The sequence below is a fragment of the Mchenga conophoros genome, linkage group LG3 (assembly GCF_057382185.1).
Source record: "Mchenga conophoros isolate Kocher_MC1m ecotype Shallow Benthic linkage group LG3, M_conophoros_male_GT1.1, whole genome shotgun sequence".
Taxonomy (NCBI): Eukaryota; Metazoa; Chordata; class Actinopteri; order Cichliformes; family Cichlidae; genus Mchenga; species Mchenga conophoros.
This window is the reverse complement of record NC_140528.1, coordinates 42,026,886-42,049,773: the sequence shown is the minus strand read 5'-3', so window position 1 is coordinate 42,049,773 and position 22,888 is coordinate 42,026,886. Positions and strand designations below refer to the sequence as shown.

General features: G+C 40.1%; 2 protein-coding genes across 6 annotated transcripts; one reads left to right on the top strand and one right to left on the bottom strand.

Moving 5' to 3' along the window:
• Nucleotides 1-575: 575 nt before the first annotated feature.
• Nucleotides 576-11,462, bottom strand: LOC146578742 (junctional adhesion molecule C-like). Of its 4 annotated transcripts, none has more exons than XR_014891503.1 (6): nucleotides 11,362-11,462; nucleotides 11,006-11,094; nucleotides 7,604-7,957; nucleotides 7,136-7,495; nucleotides 3,233-4,818; nucleotides 576-2,623 (listed from the first exon to the last, which is right to left on the bottom strand). XR_014891503.1 is itself a non-coding variant. In XM_085268894.1 (6 exons), the coding sequence occupies exons 1-6, from the start codon at nucleotides 11,403-11,405 to the stop codon at nucleotides 2,606-2,608; spliced, it is 909 nt and encodes a 302-aa protein (XP_085125020.1). In that variant the 5' UTR covers nucleotides 11,406-11,462; the 3' UTR covers nucleotides 576-2,605. The 4 variants fall into 4 exon arrangements, 3 of the variants coding, with proteins under 3 accessions (XP_085125020.1, XP_085125018.1, XP_085125021.1); XM_085268894.1 differs by having other exon boundaries at nucleotides 4,775-4,818; XM_085268892.1 differs by having other exon boundaries at nucleotides 576-4,818.
• Nucleotides 11,463-15,416: 3,954 nt separating this feature from the next.
• LOC146578741 (Fc receptor-like protein 5) lies at nucleotides 15,417-21,823 on the top strand. 2 transcript variants are annotated; one of them, XM_085268960.1, is made up of 6 exons: nucleotides 15,417-15,819; nucleotides 16,459-16,494; nucleotides 16,784-17,047; nucleotides 17,127-17,372; nucleotides 17,437-17,616; nucleotides 17,700-17,803. In XM_085268960.1, exons 1-6 carry the CDS (start codon nucleotides 15,789-15,791, stop codon nucleotides 17,801-17,803), a joined length of 861 nt encoding a protein of 286 aa, XP_085125086.1. In that variant the 5' UTR covers nucleotides 15,417-15,788. The 2 variants fall into 2 exon arrangements, with proteins under 2 accessions (XP_085125086.1, XP_085125087.1); XM_085268961.1 differs by lacking the exons at nucleotides 15,417-15,819; nucleotides 16,459-16,494; nucleotides 16,784-17,047; ... (1 more) ...; nucleotides 17,437-17,616; nucleotides 17,700-17,803 and adding exons at nucleotides 19,755-19,785; nucleotides 20,516-20,551; nucleotides 20,850-21,113; ... (1 more) ...; nucleotides 21,513-21,635; nucleotides 21,720-21,823.
• The last annotated feature ends 1,065 nt before the right edge of the window (nucleotides 21,824-22,888 follow it).

The following is a 22,888-nucleotide window of genomic DNA, read 5'->3' as shown; positions in this document are numbered from 1 at the left end:
TCCTCCACTTCTGTACCATTGATTCATTCATGTTGAATTCTCTCACAGCTGCTTTATTCCCATGTTGTTGCAGTATATTAATGACTAACCTGGTATTGTGGATCTCAGTTGTTCTCCTGACTGAAGTTTGGTCCATTTACAGCATCCTGCCATGCGATTGCATTTGTCTCTAACCACCAGAAACCCTCACTTTAACTTTTATCAGGTGGAAAAGAGTTAGCATTCATCCAATTGAGATGGTTTTTAACTCTGTGATGTTGCAGTGTTTGTTTGACTTTGGGACCTGAAGCAGACTGAGTTTTAGACCCAGTTTACTCTGCGAGCCTCCTGACTGCGGTAACCGTAATGCTCCCGCAATCCATCTTCGTAGCTTACCAAAGTCATACTAAAACATGTTTTGATAGGTTTTGAGCACCGTGTACCACGTAAAATCGGTTTGAGGTCAGTAAGCGCAACCAGAATTATAAGTGCAGAGAATATAGTAATCATACAAAAGTAATATACCTAAAGAAATACTAACAGAACTTACTCTCCAAAATCATATAGATGATACAGGATCATAATTATTGATTTATGTCGGTTTTATTTTAATGTTGCAGCTTTAGATGGTTGGTACAACTTATATACTGCTGAGTCACTTTATCTATAATAATGTAGCATTACATAGTAATTAAATAAATGTCAGGGAGTACAATGTTTGAATTCAAAATACAGTAGAGCAGAAATAGAAAACTACCAAAAAAAAAAATACATCAATACGATTCAAACATACAGTATGAATTATACTCTATAAGTACTCAAGTACATGTACAACTTTACTTTGTGTCACTGGTGGTATTAACAGATTTACAGCACTCTGTGTAAGATATAGAAGAATAAGCTGTTTCCTACTTTCTCCACTCATCAGTCTGTAACTCAACCAAACCCATAACGTCTGTGTTCTCCACAGTCTGGTGGTTTTCTGTTTTCTCTGCTGTTTTGTTGAATGTCAAACTCAAACTAACCTCAGTGGCATTTCAATTAAGTTGTGATGTCACTGCTGAGCAGTGCAACAAATCAGGGTCAGTCAATTTAAACCTGACATGAGTTCAGACATTTGATGCTTTTTAGGCTTTGCTGTAATAATTATCATGCACGACATGATAATTATTACAGTAATTGATCACTGAAGCCTAACGATGTGTCGTGTGTGTCGAAGCTCCAAAGCGTGTGTCGGGTAATCTCAGGTTGTTTTTGTGAAGCACGTATCGAGGCACACTTTGATTACGTATGCAGTGACGCTCGAGGCCTCGCGGGCAGTCCGTATCACGTGACTGATTCAGGAACTGGTTTTCTGGTGTGTGCCAGATTCGAAATCAAATGGGCAGAAAAACACAGCTGATTTCCCCATCACATTGTGTTGTTGAAGTTGATTACGTACGTGCTACATAGTTGAGCTTCTTCTTCAATGTAACCAGCAAGGAAGAGCTTTTTTTTTATATCTCATCTCACCTAATAAAGTATGCACAGAGTAATAAATATCACAAATGATAAGAACCATAATATAATATAAACAACACCACAGATCCTATAATCTGATTTCTGTCTTTTAGTTTATTAAAAACTGAAGCACCACACACTAGTTTGTGTCATTATCCAGATGTACATAAGCATGCCAAAACGTTGTCCTGATAGTTTCCACTTTCTTTTGTATCAGACATCTGATGGTGTTGACAAAATACCATACTTTCTCTCATAACACATGTTTTTCTGACAGAAGCCATCTTGTTTTTCATCATTTGCTTATGGCCTCAACAATCTGCCTAAATGAGGCTGTTTTTACAAGAAAAAATAATCAAATCTTGGATTACATCGACTTGACGCACGATTTTAATCACTTAAAAAATATGTAAAAAAAAATTTTCAATTGCATATTTTGATATAAGGTATTGACTTTAATACTTAGTGACGAGAGCCATGATGTTTAATTTTACATTACTTTTAATTTTTTTTCTGTATTTTAATATTATCACACCTGCTTCAGGACAATGGATTTTTAAGGTACTGGTAATGTATTGTACCATTTAAAATAAATATATATTTATAAAAAATCATAGTTTTGTTGTATAAACATTGCCTTGGTTTGTCTTTTAGGCAGTTGGGTTAACACTTGTATGCATATTTTTAACCACAAAATTGGGTTTTATCTGCTGGACATGTTTTGTCCCTTATCTCAAGAATCACTGGTTTATTAAAAAGTGAAGCGCCACACAGTTTGTGTGATTATCCAGATGTACATAAGCATGATTACACAGTTACACAATCATACCAAAGCTCTGTCCTGATAGTTTCCACTTTCTCTTTTGTATCAGACATGCTGAGACAACATTCGTAATAAATAACCATGAAAACAATTTATTTATTCAGTTTAGAGGTTTACACATCACATCATTACAATCAAAGAGCCTTTTTCACTTGAATCGTCCACTTGATGGCGCAGTAGAGCAAATGAATCATCACAATGCTTTGAACCATGAGTCGACCAGTTGGATGGAAACCTTCAGTTCCTCACGAGGCTTCATCTCACCATCACTAGGAGTCATCATCTAATGACGCCTTCCCTACTTCAGTAGAATGCCAGGACCTAGAAAGGAAGAGGGGAGAGCTTAGTGCAGGACGAGCAAGCTAGGTAAGGAAGCAGTGTGTACAACAGTGTTTACGGCAGCTTGAAATAAGCTGCATTAATAAGGCCACAAGCATCACAGCTAAACCACTGTGTGTGCGTCGTGCTAGGTACCCCTGTAACACATCTCTTGCTAAACAGTTTTTGGACTAACTTGTGCTCTGCAGGCAGAGCTTTGTTAGACTGCTAACTGACATATTAACAGTTTTCTTTATATTGACGCAGAGCCAAAGGTAACACTATGAGTATCTTACATTATTATTATTTTGTCAACAGAGAGATTGTCTGAGGACTATGATGACATTACGCAGGTAACCACTGAACATCAGTTCTGAGCCTGTGCTCCATCAGTTAGATGGTGGCTCTCAGATCACTGTAATTGAATTACGTGTGCCACTATAATATATATAAATATATATACTATAATACCTGGTTGTTTGTGTAAACTTCGTACATAAATTTTATTTTTTCTGTCAGCTCACATTCTCTACATGTCAGTCTGAGGGAAAGCGCTGATCCTGATGTTGGTGTGTCAAATTTGTATTTCACCAGTTGACATCACATGCGTACCTTTAGAATGTGGTAGTAAACCCATACAAGGTCCTCTCTGCTGCCTCGTACTCGAATCAGAGTTTGATCGATGTCAAGTGATCTATTGATGTCAAATCACAAGATTTGATATATCAAAAATCCTTGTACATCGAATCAGAGTGTAATCGATGTCAAGTGATCTATTGATGTCAAATCACAAGATTTGATATATCAAAGATCCTTGTACATCGAATCAGTTTGATCGATGACAAGTGATCTCCATCCATCCATTCGCTTCCGCTTATGCTTTTCAGGGTCGCGGGGGGTGCTGGAGCCTATCCCAGCTGTCATAGGGCGAGAGGCAGGGTACACCCTGGACAGGCTCTGTCGCAGGGCTAACACACAGGGACAGAAAACCATTCACACTCCCATTCACACCTAGTGGCAATTTGGATTATCCAATTAACCTATCCCCACAAGCTGCATGTCTTTGGATGGTGGGAGGAAGCCGGAGTACCCGGAGGGAACCCACGCAAACTCCACACAGAAAGACCGCGGTCTGATGGTGGAATTGAACTCAGGACTTTCTTGCTGTGCGGCAACAGTGCTAACCACCGTGCCACCGTTCTGCCCTATTGATGTCAAATCACAAGATTTGATATATCAAAGATCCTTGTACATCGAATCAGAGTTTGATCGATGTTTGATGTTTTAGAGATACTTTTGATTTTACATAACACTATTTAAAAATTTTAGTAATATCAATTTGATATAGATATTGTTATGTTATTATATGCTGTATGTGTTTTTACTTTAGGTCTCTCTAGGAAATGTGATTTGAATCTTAATGAGATTTTTATATGGATAAATAAAGGTCTAATAATATAGTAAAGATTAATTATAAATTAACCTGAGTAGCGAAAGACTGCGGTAGGTTTGAAAATGATTTGTCGGGAGTCCGGTGTTCTCACCGGCTCTGGTGAGCCTTGAACCCCGAACACCAGCTATCGAGCTGGTGGGTAACAGAAGACGTCGGAGCGCTTTTGAAAATATGTGGTGTCTTGATAAACTGAGCAGATATTTTAGGTTTACACAGCTACATTCTCGCCTGAAAATATGTTAAACATTTATTTTGTGACCCAGAAAGAATAATAAGAGTAATATTAAAACTAACTAGCTGCCGCCATTGTTGGAAACTGAGCAGGGCCGCACTATGAATTCTGGGACAAAGTTTCTTCTTCTTTGGGGTTTAACGGCAGCTGGCATCCTTGTACATGCAGTGCTGCCATCTTCTGTTTCAGTCCGTTATTACCCTCTTAAATCCTACTACTTATTCCTGCGTCTTTTGGGATCTTACGAAGCTTCAAACGACGCGTCGACTATTTAATTAGTTGTCGATGATTTTGATAGTCGACGTAATCGTGGCAGCCCTAATATCAACGCAGAGATTGTTCAGTAAACTTCATTTCCTACTTCATCAGTCAGAGGAGTAGGAAGTGGGGGATTATTTTTGTTCTTTTTTTTACAGATCAAAATAACAGCCACAAGAGCTGGTACAAGAAACAAAACAAAATATATCACTTTATATCTAATGACTCCATCCTCTGTGTCTCCTCCTGTCTGACCTGCAGGTGAGAAACAGGTGTGAGGTGTCAGCTGTCAGGTAGGTGATGAGTGAAGAACAGAACAGAATCCATTTCCTCTTCAAACTGCTGTCAGACATTATCTACTGCACTCTGATCACATCACTCAGACCAGCTGCTTTCTACAAAGTCTCATCAACAACATCTTTAGAAACAAACATCAAGTCTAAGGAGCGTCTGAACTTCTTTAAGTTGCTTGAAGACATTTCACCTCTCAACCGAGAAGAGTGTCCCCCCAAAAGGGACATGGATCCCCTAATGATCCTCTACCTAATCACAATAGCCAAGGTGTAAAAACAGGTGTAGGTCACAATCAGCCAAGGTTTCAGGTGAGTTCATTGTGAAATCTAGCCCCATAAGACCCTAGTCCTATTATGAGAGGTCAAAAGGCCCAGGATGTGCGTAGGTGTTAAGGTGTCTGGGAAAGGATCTCAAAACTGAATTATAGATGGCAGACAGTTGGTGACAGACAGTTTTTCACTATGGCCGAATGTTAAATTACTGTTTGAAGAGTTGAGTGAGAGATCTGATTTTTGTAGTTTTGTCCATTTTGGAAGTTTTTTGTTACTTTTCTAAGTGAATGCCAAAACGGCCTTCTGGGCCTTCTTTTGGGACTTCTGAATTGATTTGAATTCCTTTTAGATTATTGAACGTGTTGCACAACACATATAATTAAATGTGTGTTGGAAATATTTGATTAACCTTGGATAATGTTTATTACTCTTGCTAAATTACTTTACTTTGATGGGACCCATGCAAATGGTTTTCTATAACATTATTTTTGAATGAAATTCATTATAAGAATCAAATGTTATGACTTTGGTTATTGGTTTATTGGCTGTTATATAAAATATGACATTAATTATTTGACTTTTCTATTTATGGATTTATTTTTCAATTGTAATGGCAGTAGAACGCTGTTCCAATTTAACTGTGAATGCTAATTTATGTTTTTAACCTTGATTAAGTCAGAGTTTTTTCCCCATTATCAAACCCCTGATCAGCGCAGGATGGCGAGCCACCTGACCACCGCTGTATTGCGGTAGGACTGATAAATCTATATGAACTGATAAATGGACTTCAACTTCCTACCTGTTTGGAAACACGGCTTATTGCAGGTCAACTAAACTGAACTGACTAAACCTTGTCCAACTTCCTCTTGGGACTAAATTAGTTGTTTTGTATTATTATTATTATTATTATTATTATTATTATTATTATTATTAGTGTTATTATTATCACTATCATTGTGTTTTTTATAATATATATGCTGTTGGGAATAAATAATTTTTCAGTGCCTCAATAATGCTATGCTTATTTATTAATAAGTGTTATGAAGTTATATAGTGTAGTATTAAGTTGACACAGCCCTGAAAAATAAAGGCATTAGACCATGTGTCCTTGGGGAGTAGAAAGCTGCAGGCTCTTGCTCACGCTTGCCTGGGAAAATTAGACAAGAGGGGGCTGTCTCTAGTGGAAAGTTACTGAGACACTGTTGTTTAGACTAGAGTGAGAGAGCTTCTGTAATAAAACTGTCAGGGGCACACCACCAATTTGAGATCTGCGGCAACGTGTCATGCAGGACGCATCTCCCTTCTAAAAGTAATAAAGTGTTGAATGGTCTACTGAGCAGTGTTTTGTCTTCCATCGGATGCCTCTGAGGAATCAAAAGAACTCGGTGAAGTGTTGATATTTACAATGTATATATATTTTTCTTTTGTTTATCTGTCTATAAATTTCATCTCACCATAAGATACATAATACATGTATATTTGAGCTCTACTTCTGTTGTTTGTATTTTATCCGCACACTCAGGCTCCGTAGTCGAAGCACTTCTGACTAGCTTATTATCAAGCTGCAGTCAGGCTGATCCTTTACTGCGTTACATTGTGCCATGCGTTTATGAAGTGGCTGTTTGGTTTCTCCAATTTAGAGGTCTGAGCATTCCTCGTTACATTGTACAGTATACACTAGGATTTACGTTTGTGATTAGGAGTTCTGTCTTTGGGAAGAACCAGTTTTCTTCTGGGTGTGTTGCTGGGTCTGAGGTACACTGGGATGTTCTCCCATCGGGCTTAAGTCTGGGACTCTCCGCCATTTGAACCTAGAACTGAAGAAGCTTCTTGGATGAGAGGTGAGACATCTTTAAGCAACGTAAAGAAGTCCAAATGCTTTTCTTTCCAAGCTCCTTAGATTATGATAATTTGGATGACTGAAAACCTTCACAGACAAACAAACATCAACAACCAGGAAGCAGCTTCACCTCTGATCACACTTACACTCAACTCTACTCACTCACCTGGACGAATAACATGAAGGTTGACAACACTGATGAGGTCACTATCCAGTTTTGCTCTCCTTCTGTGTTTTGCTCCCTTCATGAAGACGCAACACATGTATGTTCCAGTGTCATTAATTGTCACATTGTTCAGAATCAAAGACACGTCTCCATCCTTCATCTGTCTGTCCTGCAGATCCACTCGGTTCTTAAAAGATGAATGCTGGTCATCTGGAATAAACTTCTGGTCCTGGTAAAAAAAGACATTTTCTTTCCCCAGATCGGTTCTGCTCCACTCTATAACCACACTGGGATCACTGTTGAGGTTTGGAACTTGACATGGCAGAATGGCTGTCTGTCCAGCTGTCGTGTTTATCTGGACTGAAGGACAGGAAACACCACAGAGCAGAGAGGTTAAAAACGTCATAGAAAACATCAGCAACTAGGAAGCAGCTTGTTTTTTGATCAAAAACAATTGTAATAACTCACCACGAGGAAGAATCTTAAGCTCGATTGTACAGGTGTGCTCTGTTGCTCTCTCCCTCTGGTTTGCTCCTCGCGTGACGACATGGCATTCATATGTTCCACTATCAGCAGGCGTCACATTGTTCAGAATCAAAGACACGTCTCCATCCTTCTTCTGCCTGTCCTGAAGATCCACCCGATTCTTAAAAAACGGATGCTGATGATCTGGAACAAAGTGCCCATCCTGGAACAACAAGGCATAACCTGCCCCCAAATCAGATCTGATCCACTCTACAACTATGATGGGCTTCTGATTGCTGTGAGCTCGACATGGCAAAGTGATGTTCTGTCCAGACTCAGCTGTGATGTTTATCTTGTCTGAAAGAAGAAATACAAGATAGCTAAAGTAAGAGAAAAAGAAAACAGAGATAAAGCTAATGGTATCCATTTAAAAAAATCCAATGTTGCCTTGTTCTCGAGTTACCGCACTCACAAGATTTTTGGAAAACTTGACTTCTGACCAAGGTCTGGTCAAGGCCACTGAGATTCAACCTCATCTTCATTCTCACATTCACATAGTTGGTTGTCCAGGCCACTACCCACCTGCCTAACCAGTTGACAACAATAGCCCATCAGCCTTTTAAAGCTGAGGCATCAGTTTGAAAGTCCTCTTTCTCAAGTTATCTTGTTCACAAGGCTGGGTGTGGGGTGCACAAAGGTAAAGTTTATGCAGACTAGAAATAAGGAGCCTGATGTAAGAGTATAGGTAATGATTATTCCAGTGCAGTGTTTGTGTATTATCTCGAAAGTAAGAGTGACAAGGTGCAAGCAACACAAAAGTTTCTGGCTGATACAGCCACGTATGGGCAGATTAAATGTATCAGATCAGAACAGACTTTATGGGGAAAACTTATCAGACTCTTCTTAGCAAAACTGGGATCAGACATGAGACCTAAGAACCACACACAAAAGAGTACTGCTAAGCAAAACTGGCATACACTTTTTGACGTGGCCAGATGTATGCTAACAGAGAGAGAGTTACTTAAGGAGTTTGTATGCAGTACAAACAGCAGCTGTGGTGAGGAACAGATGTTTTAACAAACTCACAAAACAGACACTTTAGTTGATGCTGACAAGAAGAAAGCCAAAACTTTTCAAGATGCAAACATTTGGAACAGCATATTATTTTTATAAACAGAACAAGAGAAAACTATACTCAAGGTGTGCAAAGGGAATGTTAGCTGGAAATGACAAAAATATTTCAGCCTTCTGGGTCTTTTGTCCTAACAGTGGGAAAGTGCTCAGCCACAGACTCGTCATGTCTGTGATGAAAACAACTGTGGGAAGACAAACACAAACTGACATGATGCCATGTGATAAAGATGACTTTGAGATATAAAATAGGACTAAAAAGTTGAAGTCAGAAGATGGGTGTAGACTTTGAAGAAACTTTCTCTCCCACTGCTTATCTGACCACTATCATGGTGTCTATGCAAAGAGCAGTACAATTAAACATGGTTTTACATCAGATGGATGTTAAAACTGCCTATCTACGCACACCACTAAATTGTGAGACAAACATGAAACAACCAGAGAGCTAAAAGGTAGCTGAATGTGATGCAAATGAAAGGTTGAAATAGTAACTGTATGGGCTAAAACAATCAGGCAGAAGCTGGAATAAGATGTTACATGAACATAAGAGTGGGAACAACTTTGTGCTCCTCAATTTTATGGTTACACATGAACACCAAAGAATGAAAACGTAATCTTGATAAAATGGGTAAATGGCCTGATCATTGACGCCAGCAATAACAACACACTGATTGTTGTGAAGGAAATGTAGGCAGGAAAATTCTAAATGAAAGATTTGAGTTAACTGAAACATTGTATTGATATTGATTTTGACCAGAGAGATAACTATGTGAGGATGTCACTGAAAAAATAAAAATATGTGGGGAAAAAAAATCCTTGAAAGGTTTCATATGCAAGGTTACAAAGCTAGAGCGACACCTTGTGAGCAAAAACTGAACTACACTGATGGTGTAGAAAAGATGAACGATTTCCAAAGGTACAGAGAGGCCGTCTGATCAGTGCTGCAATAAAACCAGAGTTCTGAGCACATAGTGATACAGATTGTGGGGCTGATGTAACAGACAGAATGACACAGCAGAACTGGTTACTGTATAGGCCTGACTGTGAATGATCATCAGCAAACCACTGTGTCATTATCCAGCTGTGAAGCTGAGTACATGGCCTTAGCTACAACTGTACAAGAGAGTATGTACTCATACAGCTGTTCGAAGGTATCGATGGACCTATGCACCACCTAAGGTTTATGAAGACAACCAGGGTGTGATAGCATTGGCAATGAATCCTTTAACCAGACAGAGATGCAAGCATAGTGACATAAACTATCACTTTATAAGGTCAACTGTAAATGAAAGGAAAATGATTTTGGATAGCTGTCCAATGGATGGATGTGATGACAAAACCTGCTACAAAAGTTAAGTTGTTTAAATATGAATGGTTCATGTTCATACCATGCATAAAAAAGTTTTATATGATACTGGGTGAGAAACCTCCTGTTTTTAGGAGAATGACAAAGTGAGAGCAAGTGGAGGTGTTAGATAAAAAATATGCTCTAAACTGTAAGAAGGACTTTCTTTAGTATTTTCTAGACACAGACAATGTTTGCGCTGATGTAGAGAGCATATAGAGGAAAATGGAAACAGCCAATAAAATCATTGTTTGGCATGTGACGTGCATGTGCCTGTCAATAAAGTTACTCTCTCTCTCTCTCTCTCTCTCTCGGAGCATGTTAAGTCTAAAAATGGCGGAAGGCTGTTGTGTGTTTATTCCTCCGTAATAAACCTCGACGCAGTCTCGATATTTACACCAGAATTCCTGCGCATTTCTCCTTCGCTAACACTTTCAAATAAGAAAATATGAATGCTGCAGAAAATCGTTAATGTGGTGATTTATCGCACAAAGCGGTAAAACAAAGATTTTAATTACAGTTAATTATTTTATCACTGAGCGCGCTTCAGTGCTGCTGTGAAGGTGGCGGCAGCACATCAGCGCTCTGAAACCATTTAAACATAAAAGCTGACTGTCCCACCGCCAAACGTGGAAATCACTCGTTTGCAGAACAAAGTCGGATGAATGTGACTGATTGAACACATATTCTTGGTGTGTGTTCTGCGTTCTTGTAACTGCGACAGCAGTAGAGTAAGGGCGTTTCCACACCTAAAGCTCGTTTACTCGGGTCCGAATCCCAGTTTCTAAACTGGTGGTTTGGTTTGTTTTCACACAGAAAAATCAAAGTGAACTCCAAACAAAATGCGTCACTACAAACAACGTGAACATGTCTGCAAAAGGTTCCGTCAGAACAACATTTAAATGAGATTAGATTAAACTGTCACTTACCATCGGAGCCTGAGGCGAGAGTCACAGAGAGTATGATCCACGGCACAAATCCTGCGCGGAAGATGTTACACATGTTCTCGGTGACATCTCTATAAACATCAAACAAAGTTTCCAAAGTTTATTCCAAATACAACTCCATGTTTCAGCTTCTGTTTTACAGCGTACCGGAGGATCAATACTAGGCTGCGGATTGATACCGAAACTTTAGATTTGTAAGTTCCTGCTCTGAACTTCATTTGGATGTTCGAAACTCAATTTTTAACGTCACTGATTTGAGCTAAATGTGTATTTTGTTATCAAAAGAGGACACAAAAGGAGACGAATACAATAAGAAGAAACTCCAGTGTAAAAAATACCTGATATAAGAACTATTTATCCTTCCGCTGAGACGCCTCCTCATGGGATCACCTCACGGCGCGCAGCGGAGTCTTACAAATGCTTTTGTTCGAGTTGCGTCATTTTTTTCCATTCCCGTTCAGTTTTCTGACTCTTTGGTGACTCACAGTTGTTGTTGTTTTGTTTGTTTCGTTTCGTGTTGTGGGAGGGGGGCTGTGTCAGGAAATTATTGATCAGTGAGCAGATTAGTGGCCAACATGCACGAAGCTTTTCAGCCTCAGTGGGAAGTTATTAAAGCAGAGAGGTGCAGTCGATTAAGCAGTATTCACACAACGTTTCCGCTCACTTCCTCTCAAACCGCTTTCAGCTACAGGAAGATGCAAGCTGTTTCCACGAATCTGCAACACGATCAACACAAGTCACGTTAAGATAAACATTAAACAAAGTCATTGGTAGTCATTCAGGTTCAAAAAGAAAAGTTTTGCTCTGTAATCTCAGAGGCATCATACTGTCAGTGAAGGCATCGCACAAGTACTGACATGTTTTCATTCATGTGGATTTACTGTCTGCGGCTTCCTGAGTTAATTCAGCCACTCACAATTTGTTTTAACAGTCAAAGAAGGCATCAAATTATTCCTTTATAGTTAGTTATCATTCTGTTTGAGCATTTGAATGCTTTCTGAAAGCTTTGTCAAACAGTCGAACCATTGCTTTCATTATAACCACAACAAAGACATCATGTCACAGAGGAAGAGGAGGAGGGCTTGAGTGACTTTGAACTGGTCAGTGTTGATTTGATATTACCGAGAGTGGCATGAAGGGCACTGTCCTGTCCTCCCTGTGATGGAGGGAGATGACGTCACTCTGCTCTGTAAATCAAAGACCACTCCCTCCAACATCACAGCTGCTTTTTATCAGTGATGGCCAAATGAGACTTTCTGACGCATTGAAGCTTGTATTGAAAAACGGCTCATTACGCGAAGCTTTACACAGTCCTCTCTGGTGACATCTGGTGGCCAAAAATATGAAGAGCAGCTTGAATCTACAAAATAAAACGAACTGCTTCATTATGACTGCTCACTCTACAGAATGGAGTTCTGCTTGATATTGGGCCACCGCTGTGTTGCTTTGAACTTTGAAAAAAATCGTTGTCCATTTCTTTAATAAATAATTTTGCTCAGTAAATTTTCCTTGTTTAAACATGCGCCATGGTGTGGTTCTGTTTTACTTGTGACTTCTTGATGAAAAATACATATAACATACATATAATTCACTGGACAGCTGGACAAGTATGTTTATAAATATAATATTAGGCCAATTTTCTTATACATATTTTTGACCTAGGGGTTGAATTGATTGTGAACTGGAAAGGGAGAATGCTTATGAACTTGCAAAATAAAAACTTGACGCATTTAAGGTAACACTTTTTCATTTTTCTTTAAGAAGAGAATTTGTTCTGCTGTGCGATGGCTGAGGCTGTTTCTTTTCTTGGAGATAATTTCTCCTGCCTTAGAGAAAATTCTTTCCCATGAAACGGAAGAGGCTGGAGTGCAGAGAAACTGCAATTCAAGTTGGTAGAGATGCAGTTGTACGGTCTTCCTGGGTCCCACAGAGGATCACCTTAAAAGAATAAAGAGATTAAATTGCTGGACATTTTGTAGAATAACATTTTAAGATTATTTAAAAAAAAATTATTATATTAAATTCATGTCTTTCTAAATGTGTTTATAAGTTATATAATGATATTTATATTATGAAAAGCGGATTTTTGACATTTTAAGTTTTTCACATTTTCAGATAGAAACACGCACATAAATAAGCACAAAACCAAAGTAAACAAAAAGAACTAAAACCTGGCAAACCCACCTGATTGACCAGAATCAACTCACATACACGACAGGACCTCCTCTCTTCTGGCTCCATATCTCTCCACAGAATGATCAGTGGTTCGCCATCTCTGTTTCATTCTTCAACTGTGGATCTGCCTTGTCATTTTCCCAAACCAACTCGGACTCAGCTCTCCCTCTCTTTCAGTGCCACTCCATCATCACTGTTCCCCTTGCTGAGCTGCGTCTATCACAGTTTATGTTCAAAGTTCACAGTAATCTCATAGCTTCTGTTCATAGTACATCACACTCACTTTGTCTGAGACCTCATACTTCATGTTACAGTAACTTCATTTTTACTTCATGTAAATATTATTGTCACAACATCACTGTGAATTAAATTCTTGTTCACTTCATTCTGGGCCTCCGTTTTAAGTCTGCTTTTAGGACCACCTCACGTTCTGGCTTCAGCCCTGACACATGTCACCAGTAATGACATGCATATCTTTACACTGTGGTAGGAAACCCACACATGCTCCTGTCTGCTGTCTGGTTTTCCACAGACTCGTGTACATCACAGCCAGCAGACTCACATGTGACACCTTTCTATGTAACTGACACGTTGGCTGTGGCTTAACTTTAGCCATCTGTGGTGTGTTTGCTCTCAGCTTTGTCTGCAGCATGCCTCACAACAAACATCCACTACAACTGCAGTGCTATTCAGGTCTGTGGCAAAGCAGATCAAAGCAGAAATTAAAAAATAATGATGTTGCATCATTAACAACAAATTGATTAACATTAATTGCTACTTTATTGTGCTGCAGGGCCCTAGTTCATGGGGCCTGGCCAGCACAGCACAAACAAGGTCCTAAAGGATGGTTCCCACCCTCCTTTAGGCCCACCACCCATATGAGGCACTATAGGGGTAGGTGCAATGCGTGCTGGGCGGCGACAAGAAGCGGGAGACCCTGGCAGACTGATCCCTGGCTACTGACACTTGCTGTTCGGACAATGAATGTCACCTCTCTGGAAGGAGCCCGAGTTTAGGCAAAGAGGAGAGGTACTGGCTAGATATAGTCGGTGTGCTGAAAGGTGCTCCACCTGTGGACTCTGTTGTCCTACTGAAAGATTTCAACACTTATGTGGGAAACGATAGCGAGACCTGGAGGAAGGCTCTGCCAGATCTGAACCCAAGTGGTGTTCTGTTACCAGATCACGTGGATCATGTGGTGGGGAGGATGCTGGACAGACCTGAGGTACCCAAACGTATACTCAGGGTACACAGGGAACATCTGACAGAGGCCCTGATCTCCAAAATATTCAACTCCCACATTCAGTAGAGCTTCAACAGCATTCCGAGGGAGACTGGGGATACTAAACTCAAACGGACCATTTTCCACACCTCCATTGCTGCTGCTGTACTCAGCTATGGCCGCAAGGTGGTTGGTGCTTGTTGTGGTGGTAACCCCCGAACAAATGGTGGACATCAGAGGTGAAGGGAGCAATCAGGCTGAAGATTGCTCCCTTCAATCTCCGGAGGCAGCAACTGGGACCGACAGGCAGAGTGGAACAGCTTTAGGTAGTGACTGAAAGAACAAATCGCAGATACAAGCAGTGGAAATAAGCTTTCTCCTAAGGGTAGCTGGCTTCTCCTTTAGAGATAGGATGAGGAGTTTGACCATCCAGGAGGAGCTCAGAGTAGAGCCGCTGCTCGTCCACATTGAAAATAGGTATTTCTGGGATCTGAAAGGTATGCTTCCTCGGTGAGGTGTTTCAGACCGTCCCATCAGGAGGAGGCCCCGGGGCAGAGCCAGGACACCCTCGAGAGATTATGTATCTCGGCTTGCCTGGGAACGATTTCTTGTTCCCCTGGACAAGCTGGAGGAGGTGCCCAGGGGAGAAGGAGGTCTTAGGTTTCTCTGTTTAGGCTGCTGCCCCAATGTAATATTTAAGGGTGCAGTGTTGTCAGAAAGACGGTGACATCTCAACGTGCATAAAACCTTTCCTGTTTTCTTCACAGTCAGTGGTTAAAAAAAGACTTTATAAACGTGTCTCTCCCACACTGATGACTTTGGATAAACAGAACCAATCACAGTGTTGGTCTTTGTCTCAGTAATAGAAGTTTTACCTGTTTCTGACAGCAAGTCAACGGTTTAAGCAGAGAGAAGCAGCAATCAAAACAACTGCAGGTCACTGTCTCTCAGATGAGCTGCAGTCAGCTACAGAAAGAACCACATTGTTTCCACAAATCTGCAACACGACCAACACAGGAGATGATTAAGATCAAAGTTAATCAAATACACAGATAATCACTTTTGAGATTCTCTCATATTATATAAGAAACGTTTGCCACACAGAACACAGGGAACTGTCAATGAAGGCATGAGGCAGGTTTCATTTATATGTATTTATTGTTGTCTGTGGTTTCCTGATTGACTTCAGCCACTTTCAATGCTTGTTTTAACATTTAGTGATTTTTTTTCTTTTTTGCAGTCTGACAGAGAAACCATTTCACTGATGACCGCAACACTGGCAACCTGTCACAGAGGAAAAGGAGGAGGGTTTGACTATAAGTGACTGTGAGCTGGTTAAACTATTGATCTGTTATCACCGAGAGCAGGATGAAGAACAGATGTCTGCTGTGGCTGCTCTGTAAGTGCACTGTAATGATCTATGAAAATCTGTTGGTACTCCAATTTAAACAGTGAGTTTCGTGTAGAATCGGAGAGGTATTAGATCATGTTATTATTATTGAGACAAGGAAAAGGGGTCAACAGGAAATCAAAGATTTTCTTTACAAATAAATATACCTAAAGAAATAGTACTTATTCTTCCAAATTATATCAGTGATATTGGATATCATTTATTTGTGTGTGTTTTGTTTTAATGTTGCAGCTTGAGATGGTTAGAACAACTTATATAATGATGTGTAACTTTATCTATTATAAATGTTGAGGAACACAGTGATTGAATCCAAAATGTGCGGGAGCTGAAGTATAAAACTACAAAACAAAGAAATACCTCAAAAACATTCAGACACGTGGTATGAATTGTACTCTATAAAGTGCTACTTTCTTTGCTTTCACTTTCTTTACTTTTCTTTGCAGTTATATTAACAGATTGCCAGCACTCTGTGTAGTAAATAGAAGTTTCCTACTTTCTTCACTCATCAGTGTGTAACTCAACCAAACACATAACGTCTGTGTTCTCCACAGTTTGGTGGTTTTCTGTTTGTTCTTCTGTTCTGTTGAATGTCAAACTGAAACTTACCTCAGTGTCATTTCTCTTTAGTTCTGATCCCACTGCTGAGCAGCTCAACAAATCAAGGTCAGTCCATTTAAATCAGTTAATGGGTTATACCTTTGGTCCTTTTTATGCTTTGCTGTAGCATGAGATGATAATTACTACAGTAATTGATGGCTGAAGCCTGCTGATTAATTGACCTTCCAAAGTATAAAGGAAGTATATTCACCCTTAAAAATTCCAGTTTCTAAATATACTGATCAGTATTTAATTTAACCACAGGAAGCAGACAGTCTGAATCTCGAGTGGTTCTAACAGACTACAAGAAGATAATTTATTTTGCTTACATAATCCCAAAACATCCCCCTCACAGCTCGTCTGACTGTGAGTCCCAGCAGTTCTCAGTTTTTTATTAGAGCCTTTGTGTCTCTGAGCTGTGAGGAGGACGACAGCTCTGCTGGATGGACTCTGAGGAGAAACACAAGCAAACAACAGAGGACTCAGTGTGGAGATGAGTGGGGAACATCAGTTAACTCTTCCTGTGACATCAGCTACACCGTTGAACGAGACAGTGGAGTTTACTGGTGTGAGTCCAGAGAGGGTCCCATCAGTAACATGGTTAACCTGACAGTCACTGGTAAGCTGAGTGTGTGGAGTTAGTGTTGATGAAGCTGTGTGTAAATGGATGAAATGCTGTAGTTTGTCTCTGTGTTGAGGTGGATCAGTGATCCTGCAGAGTCCTGTCCTCCCTGTGATGGAGGGAGATGACGTCACTCTGCTCTGTAAAACAAAGACCACTCCCTCCAACCTCCCAGCTGCTTTCTATAAAGATGGCTCCCTCATCAGGAAGCAGCCTACAGGTCACATGACCATCCAGCATGTTTCCAGGTCTGATGAAGGCCTCTACAAGTGTGACATCAGCGGTCATGGAGAGTCTCCATCCAGCTGGATCACTGTCACAGGTGAGCGGCTTCACTCTGATTTCATCTTCCTTTGTCCATATATTCAGTGAACAAAAGTCTGCAGGGAGACCTACAACCACAACCTTGCCCACCAGCTCTACAAATAGGCCCCCTACCTCTTCTTTGACCCCTTCCTCCACCACACTCCACCTTGTGATGAGACTGGTCTGTCACCTGGTTATGTTCTCTCCATACGTCATCTCCACTCTCCTTGTGGTGTCTTTATATCGACACAGAGCCAAAGGTAACTCTCTGAGTAGCTTTGTTATTTACTAAGCTCAATTGCTTTTGCCTGATTTAAATATGTCTTATGATTTCATGTTACAGGAAATGACCCCACCATCTCCTTGGAAACAGCAACCAATGATGAGGAGAAATCGTCTGAGGACTATGATGATATTGCCGAGGTGACCACTGAGCATCCGTTCTAAGCTTATTCTCCATCAGATGGTTTTTATCAGGTCACTGTGACTAAATGATTTCATAAAAGTTATCATAATACGAGGCTTTGTTTGTGTGAACTTTTAAATAAAGTTTTGATTGTTCTATCAGCTCACATCCTTTTCTTCTTTTTTAATGTGTCAGTTTGACAGAAAGAGCTCGTTGATGTTGATGTTACTTTGTCCCATTTTTATATTATAGGTTTTATGTTAGCGTCAATGAGACAGAAGATATGCAGGGTTGATCAACAACAACACAAGTACATGTCAGCAGTTAAGATGACTGTGGTATTAAACCCAAACAGGCTCTGCTGCCTTGTATGTTTGGCAGAAATAGAAAACAGTGATGTCACATCATTAATAACAAATTGATTACCTGATTACCAAAGTCAGAAAAATAAATCAAATCAAAACAGTATATATATATATACACAAACACAACATTTACACCTTGAGTCAGATGGGCTACAACAATGTCATGAAAGCACTGATCCATCCTTCCATTTATCAGCAGGTCAGGCTGCTGATGGTGGAGATGTAGAGGTGTGGGCCATATTTTCTTGGCACACTTTGTACCCTTCCTTGAACGTTAAAATGAGGTCACTGCACTCAGATCGTTTCAACAGTCACCAGATCTCAACAGACGACCTTTGGAATGTGGTTGAACTGGAGGAAGACAAATCTGAAGAAAATATGTGACACTATCATGTGAACATGACTGAAAAATGTTTCCAGCATCTTGTTGAATCAGTGCCATGAAGACACAGTTCTGAAGGCAAAAAACGGAGTTCCATCCCAGTAGAAGCGAAGTGTACCTAATATAACGACCTATACATAATAATTTTTGATCTTTTTGGCTGTTTACATTCTCGCACTTTGTTGGTCTTGTTTAACTCCAGCATATCATCTGGTGCACTTTATCAATTATTAATTCATTTATTCAATATTAAGACAGAAAGATATTAAATGTTTAAATATAAATAATTAATTATACTGTGCACTACCATATGGAGCACATATCTGATATGCTTGGGCATACCAGAGTCTGCAGCTCACTGACATCAGCAGCTACAGAGCATCTCCTCTGCTGCAGCATCTTCAGGACAGAAGCAGCTCCCAGTGTTGGTGAACTTCATTAGAGCAGATGATCCACACTCTTCATGGTTTACCTGTATCATCTAACAGCACAATCTCAATTGCCAGGTACAAGGTCCAAAACAAACTATGTGTAAAAGAGAATGTGGGTGCGACAAAGGAAAGACAACTCTGGCAAAAATGCCAGTCACTATAACAGATGAATTTAATTTTCTTGGGGATGGCGTCCATCATATTCTACAGAAACTTGCACAGTTTTGTTTCCTTGTCTTGGCTCAATATCTTTTGTGTAGTGTTGGCAGGAAGACCGTGACAGGTCAACCCGTATGAAGCCTTCCCTGTTTTCTGGATAAAAAAGACTTTAGAAATGTGTTTCCCACACTGATGACTAATCACAGTGTCGGTCTTTGTCTCAATAAGAGTTTTATCTGTTTCTGACAGCAAGTCAGTGGTTAAAGCAGCCTGATTACTGATGCAGTCACTCATCAGAAATCAGACCACCTCCAGCTCACTTCCTGTCAGCTGAACCACAGTCAGGTACAGAAACATGCATGTTGTTTCCACAAATCTGCAACATGACCAGCACAACAGATGGCTAAGACAAAAATTAATCAAACTATTTGATAATTAATGTTGAGATTCTCTCATAGAGGCAGGATACACCCTGGGCGGGTTCGCCAGTCTTTAACTATTTTAAAGGGTTTTTTTTCTCATTTTTGTTGCAGACTGACAGAGAAACCTTTGCTTCCACTGAAAACCACAACACTGGTATCCTGTCAGAGAGGAAGAGGAGGAGGATTTGACTTTGAACTGGTCAAAGTGTTGATCTGATATCACCAAGTGTGGGATGAAGAACGCGTCTGTGCTGTGCCTGCTCTGTAAGTACACTGTAAAACATCTACTGGTTCTTCATCACAAACATCCATTGTGGTGTACAATCAGAGGTGTTTTAGATCAGTTTTTATTGAGGAGACTGAGGCGAAGATTCGGATCAACAGGAAATATTTAACTATAAGTAAATACAGTGCAAGTGACCGATATAGAAATATTGCAGCAATCATACAGATGGGTGCACAGGAGTTTAAACAAAGTCTGAATACAGTTTTCAAATGTGATGAATTATGTTTTTTTTTGTTAAAGTCAGAATCCTGCAGAAGCAATATACTTAAAGAAATGATACTTATTCAACAAAATCATATAGATGAAATTATTGCATCATATTGTTTTACTTAATTGTGTTTCAATGTTTGAGATGGTTAGAACAACTTACATACTGCTGAGTAACTTTATAGTTATAGTTATAGCATCACATAGTAATTAAATGAATGGCAAGGAGTACAATCTTCAAAATATAGTGGAGGAGAAATAGAAAACTACAAAACAAAGGTTTAAACATATGGTATAAATCATACTCTGTAAGTACTTTATATTCAGTCATGTCAACACTCTATGTAGGATATAGGAGAATAAACTGTTTCTTCCTCTCTCCACTTATTAGTGTGTAATTCAACCAAACCCATGACGTCTGTGTTCTCCACAGTCTGGTGGTTTCGCTGCTGTTTCGTTGAATGCCAAACTCAAAATTACACGAGTCTCATTTCTCTTTAGTTCTGATGTCACTGCTGAGCAGCTCAACATGTCAAGGTCAGTCAATTTAAGCCATAACTGAGTTACACGAATGGTCCTTTTTTATGCTTTGCTGTAGCATGAGATGATAATTATCACAGTAATTGATGGACTGCTGAATATTTGACCCTCAAAAAAATGAAGGACGTATATTCACCCTTAAAATAATTCCAGATACGAAAAACTGATCAGTATTTGATAGAGTTGATTTAATCAGGAGGCAGACAGTCTGAGACTTGAGATTTAAGTGGTTTTAACAGACTAGAAGAAGAAAATAATTTTTCTTGCATAATATCCCAAAACATCCCCCTCACAGCTGGTCTGACTGTGAGTCCCAGCAGCTCTCAGTTCTTTGAAGGAGACTTTGTGTCTCTGAGCTGTGAGGAGGACGACAGCTCTGCTGGATGGACTCTGAGGAGAAACACAAGCAAACAACAGAGGACTCAGTGTGGAGATGAGTGGGGAACATCAGTTAACTCTTCCTGTGACATCAGCTACACCGTTGAACGAGACAGTGGAGTTTACTGGTGTGAGTCCAGAGAGGGTCCCATCAGTAACATGGTTAACCTGACAGTCACTGGTAAGCTGAGTGTGTGGAGTTAGTGTTGATGAAGCTGTGTGTAAATGGATGAAATGCTGTAGTTTGTCTCTGTGTTGAGGTGGATCAGTGATCCTGCAGAGTCCTGTCCTCCCTGTGATGGAGGGAGATGACGTCACTCTGCTCTGTAAAACAAAGACCACTCCCTCCAACCTCCCAGCTGCTTTCTATAAAGATGGCTCCCTCATCAGGAAGCAGCCTACAGGTCACATGACCATCCAGCATGTTTCCAGGTCTGATGAAGGCCTCTACAAGTGTGACATCAGCGGTCATGGAGAGTCTCCATCCAGCTGGATCACTGTCACAGGTGAGGAGCTTCACTCTGATTTCCCCTTTTATTCCATCCACATATTCATTGAGCAGGTGGGCTTCTCTCTGCAGGTAGGCCCTCTGGCTTCATCTCCCTTCATCTTGTGATGAGACTGGTCTATTACATGGTGGTTTTCTGTCTATGTCTCATCTGCACTCTCCATATGGTCTCTTTATTTCGACACAGAGCCAAAGGTAACACTCTGAATATCCTTGATTATTTGCTAAGCTTGTTAGCTTTTGACTCATTTAAATATTTCTGATGACTTCATATTACAGGAAATGACTCCCCCATCTCCTTGGCAACAATTAATAATGCTGAGGAAAGACTTTCTGAGGACTATGTTGATATTGTGGAGGTGACCACAGAGCATCGGTTCTGAGCTAATGCTCCATCAGATGGTGGAGATCATAAAAGTCATCATAATACGAGACTCTGTTTGTCGAACTTTGTGAATACATTTTTGGTTGTTCTGTCAGCACACAGCATGTTTGCTACATGTTAGTATGAGAAAAAGAGCTTATCAACTTCTTTTATGTTCATGTCAGTGAGACAGTGGAAGATATGCAGGCTTCCTTAACAGCAACATGAGTACATTTCACCAGTTAACATGTTATACATATATTTAGACTGTGGCTGTTAACCCACACAGGCTGTTTGGTTTTCCACAGACTCGTGTACAGCCTGCAGCCTTACGTGTGACACCCTTTTGTGCAACTGAAAATCTGACTGTGGCTGTTTTAGCCATCTGTGGTATCTTTGCTCTCAGCTATTTTAATACTCTTTTAGATACTCTAGGAACAACAAGTAAGCCTGAACTGTGAGAGCGAAGTGCTCTAATAGGGTGATATGGTACTACAAGGTCATTAAGATAAGATGGGACCTGATTATTTAAGACCTTGTATGTGAGGAGCAGGATTTTGGATTCAATTCTGGAGCCAATGAAGAGAAGCAAATATAGGAGAAATCTGCTCTCTCTTTCTAGTCCCTGTCAGGACTCTTGCTGCAGCATTTTGGATTAACTGAAGGCTTTTCAGGGAGTTTTAGGGCATCCTTATAGTAAGAATGACAGTAGTCCAGCCAAGAAGTAATAACTGTATGTACTGAAGGGCACAATAATGGTCAAAAATTATTCCAAGATCCCTCACTGTGTGGTCATCCCCATAATCCTTCTGGCGAAGAAAGGTGGGGCTCTATGGGTCTATACTGTAAGGTTAATGAGGTCTCACAGTTTGATGCCTACCCCTGACCTGATTCGACAACTTCCTTTTTACAAAACCGGTGTCATGTATTTAATATATATATTGCTGATTATATTTGCTGGTTATATTGCATTATATAAGAAAGGCCTAACTCTGAGTACACTCTGTGCCAAAAAGTGCTGACAGGAAACTGCATGCTTTTGTAGAGCGTGCTTTTGCACCCAGAAAGTGAAACTAAGCAGAGT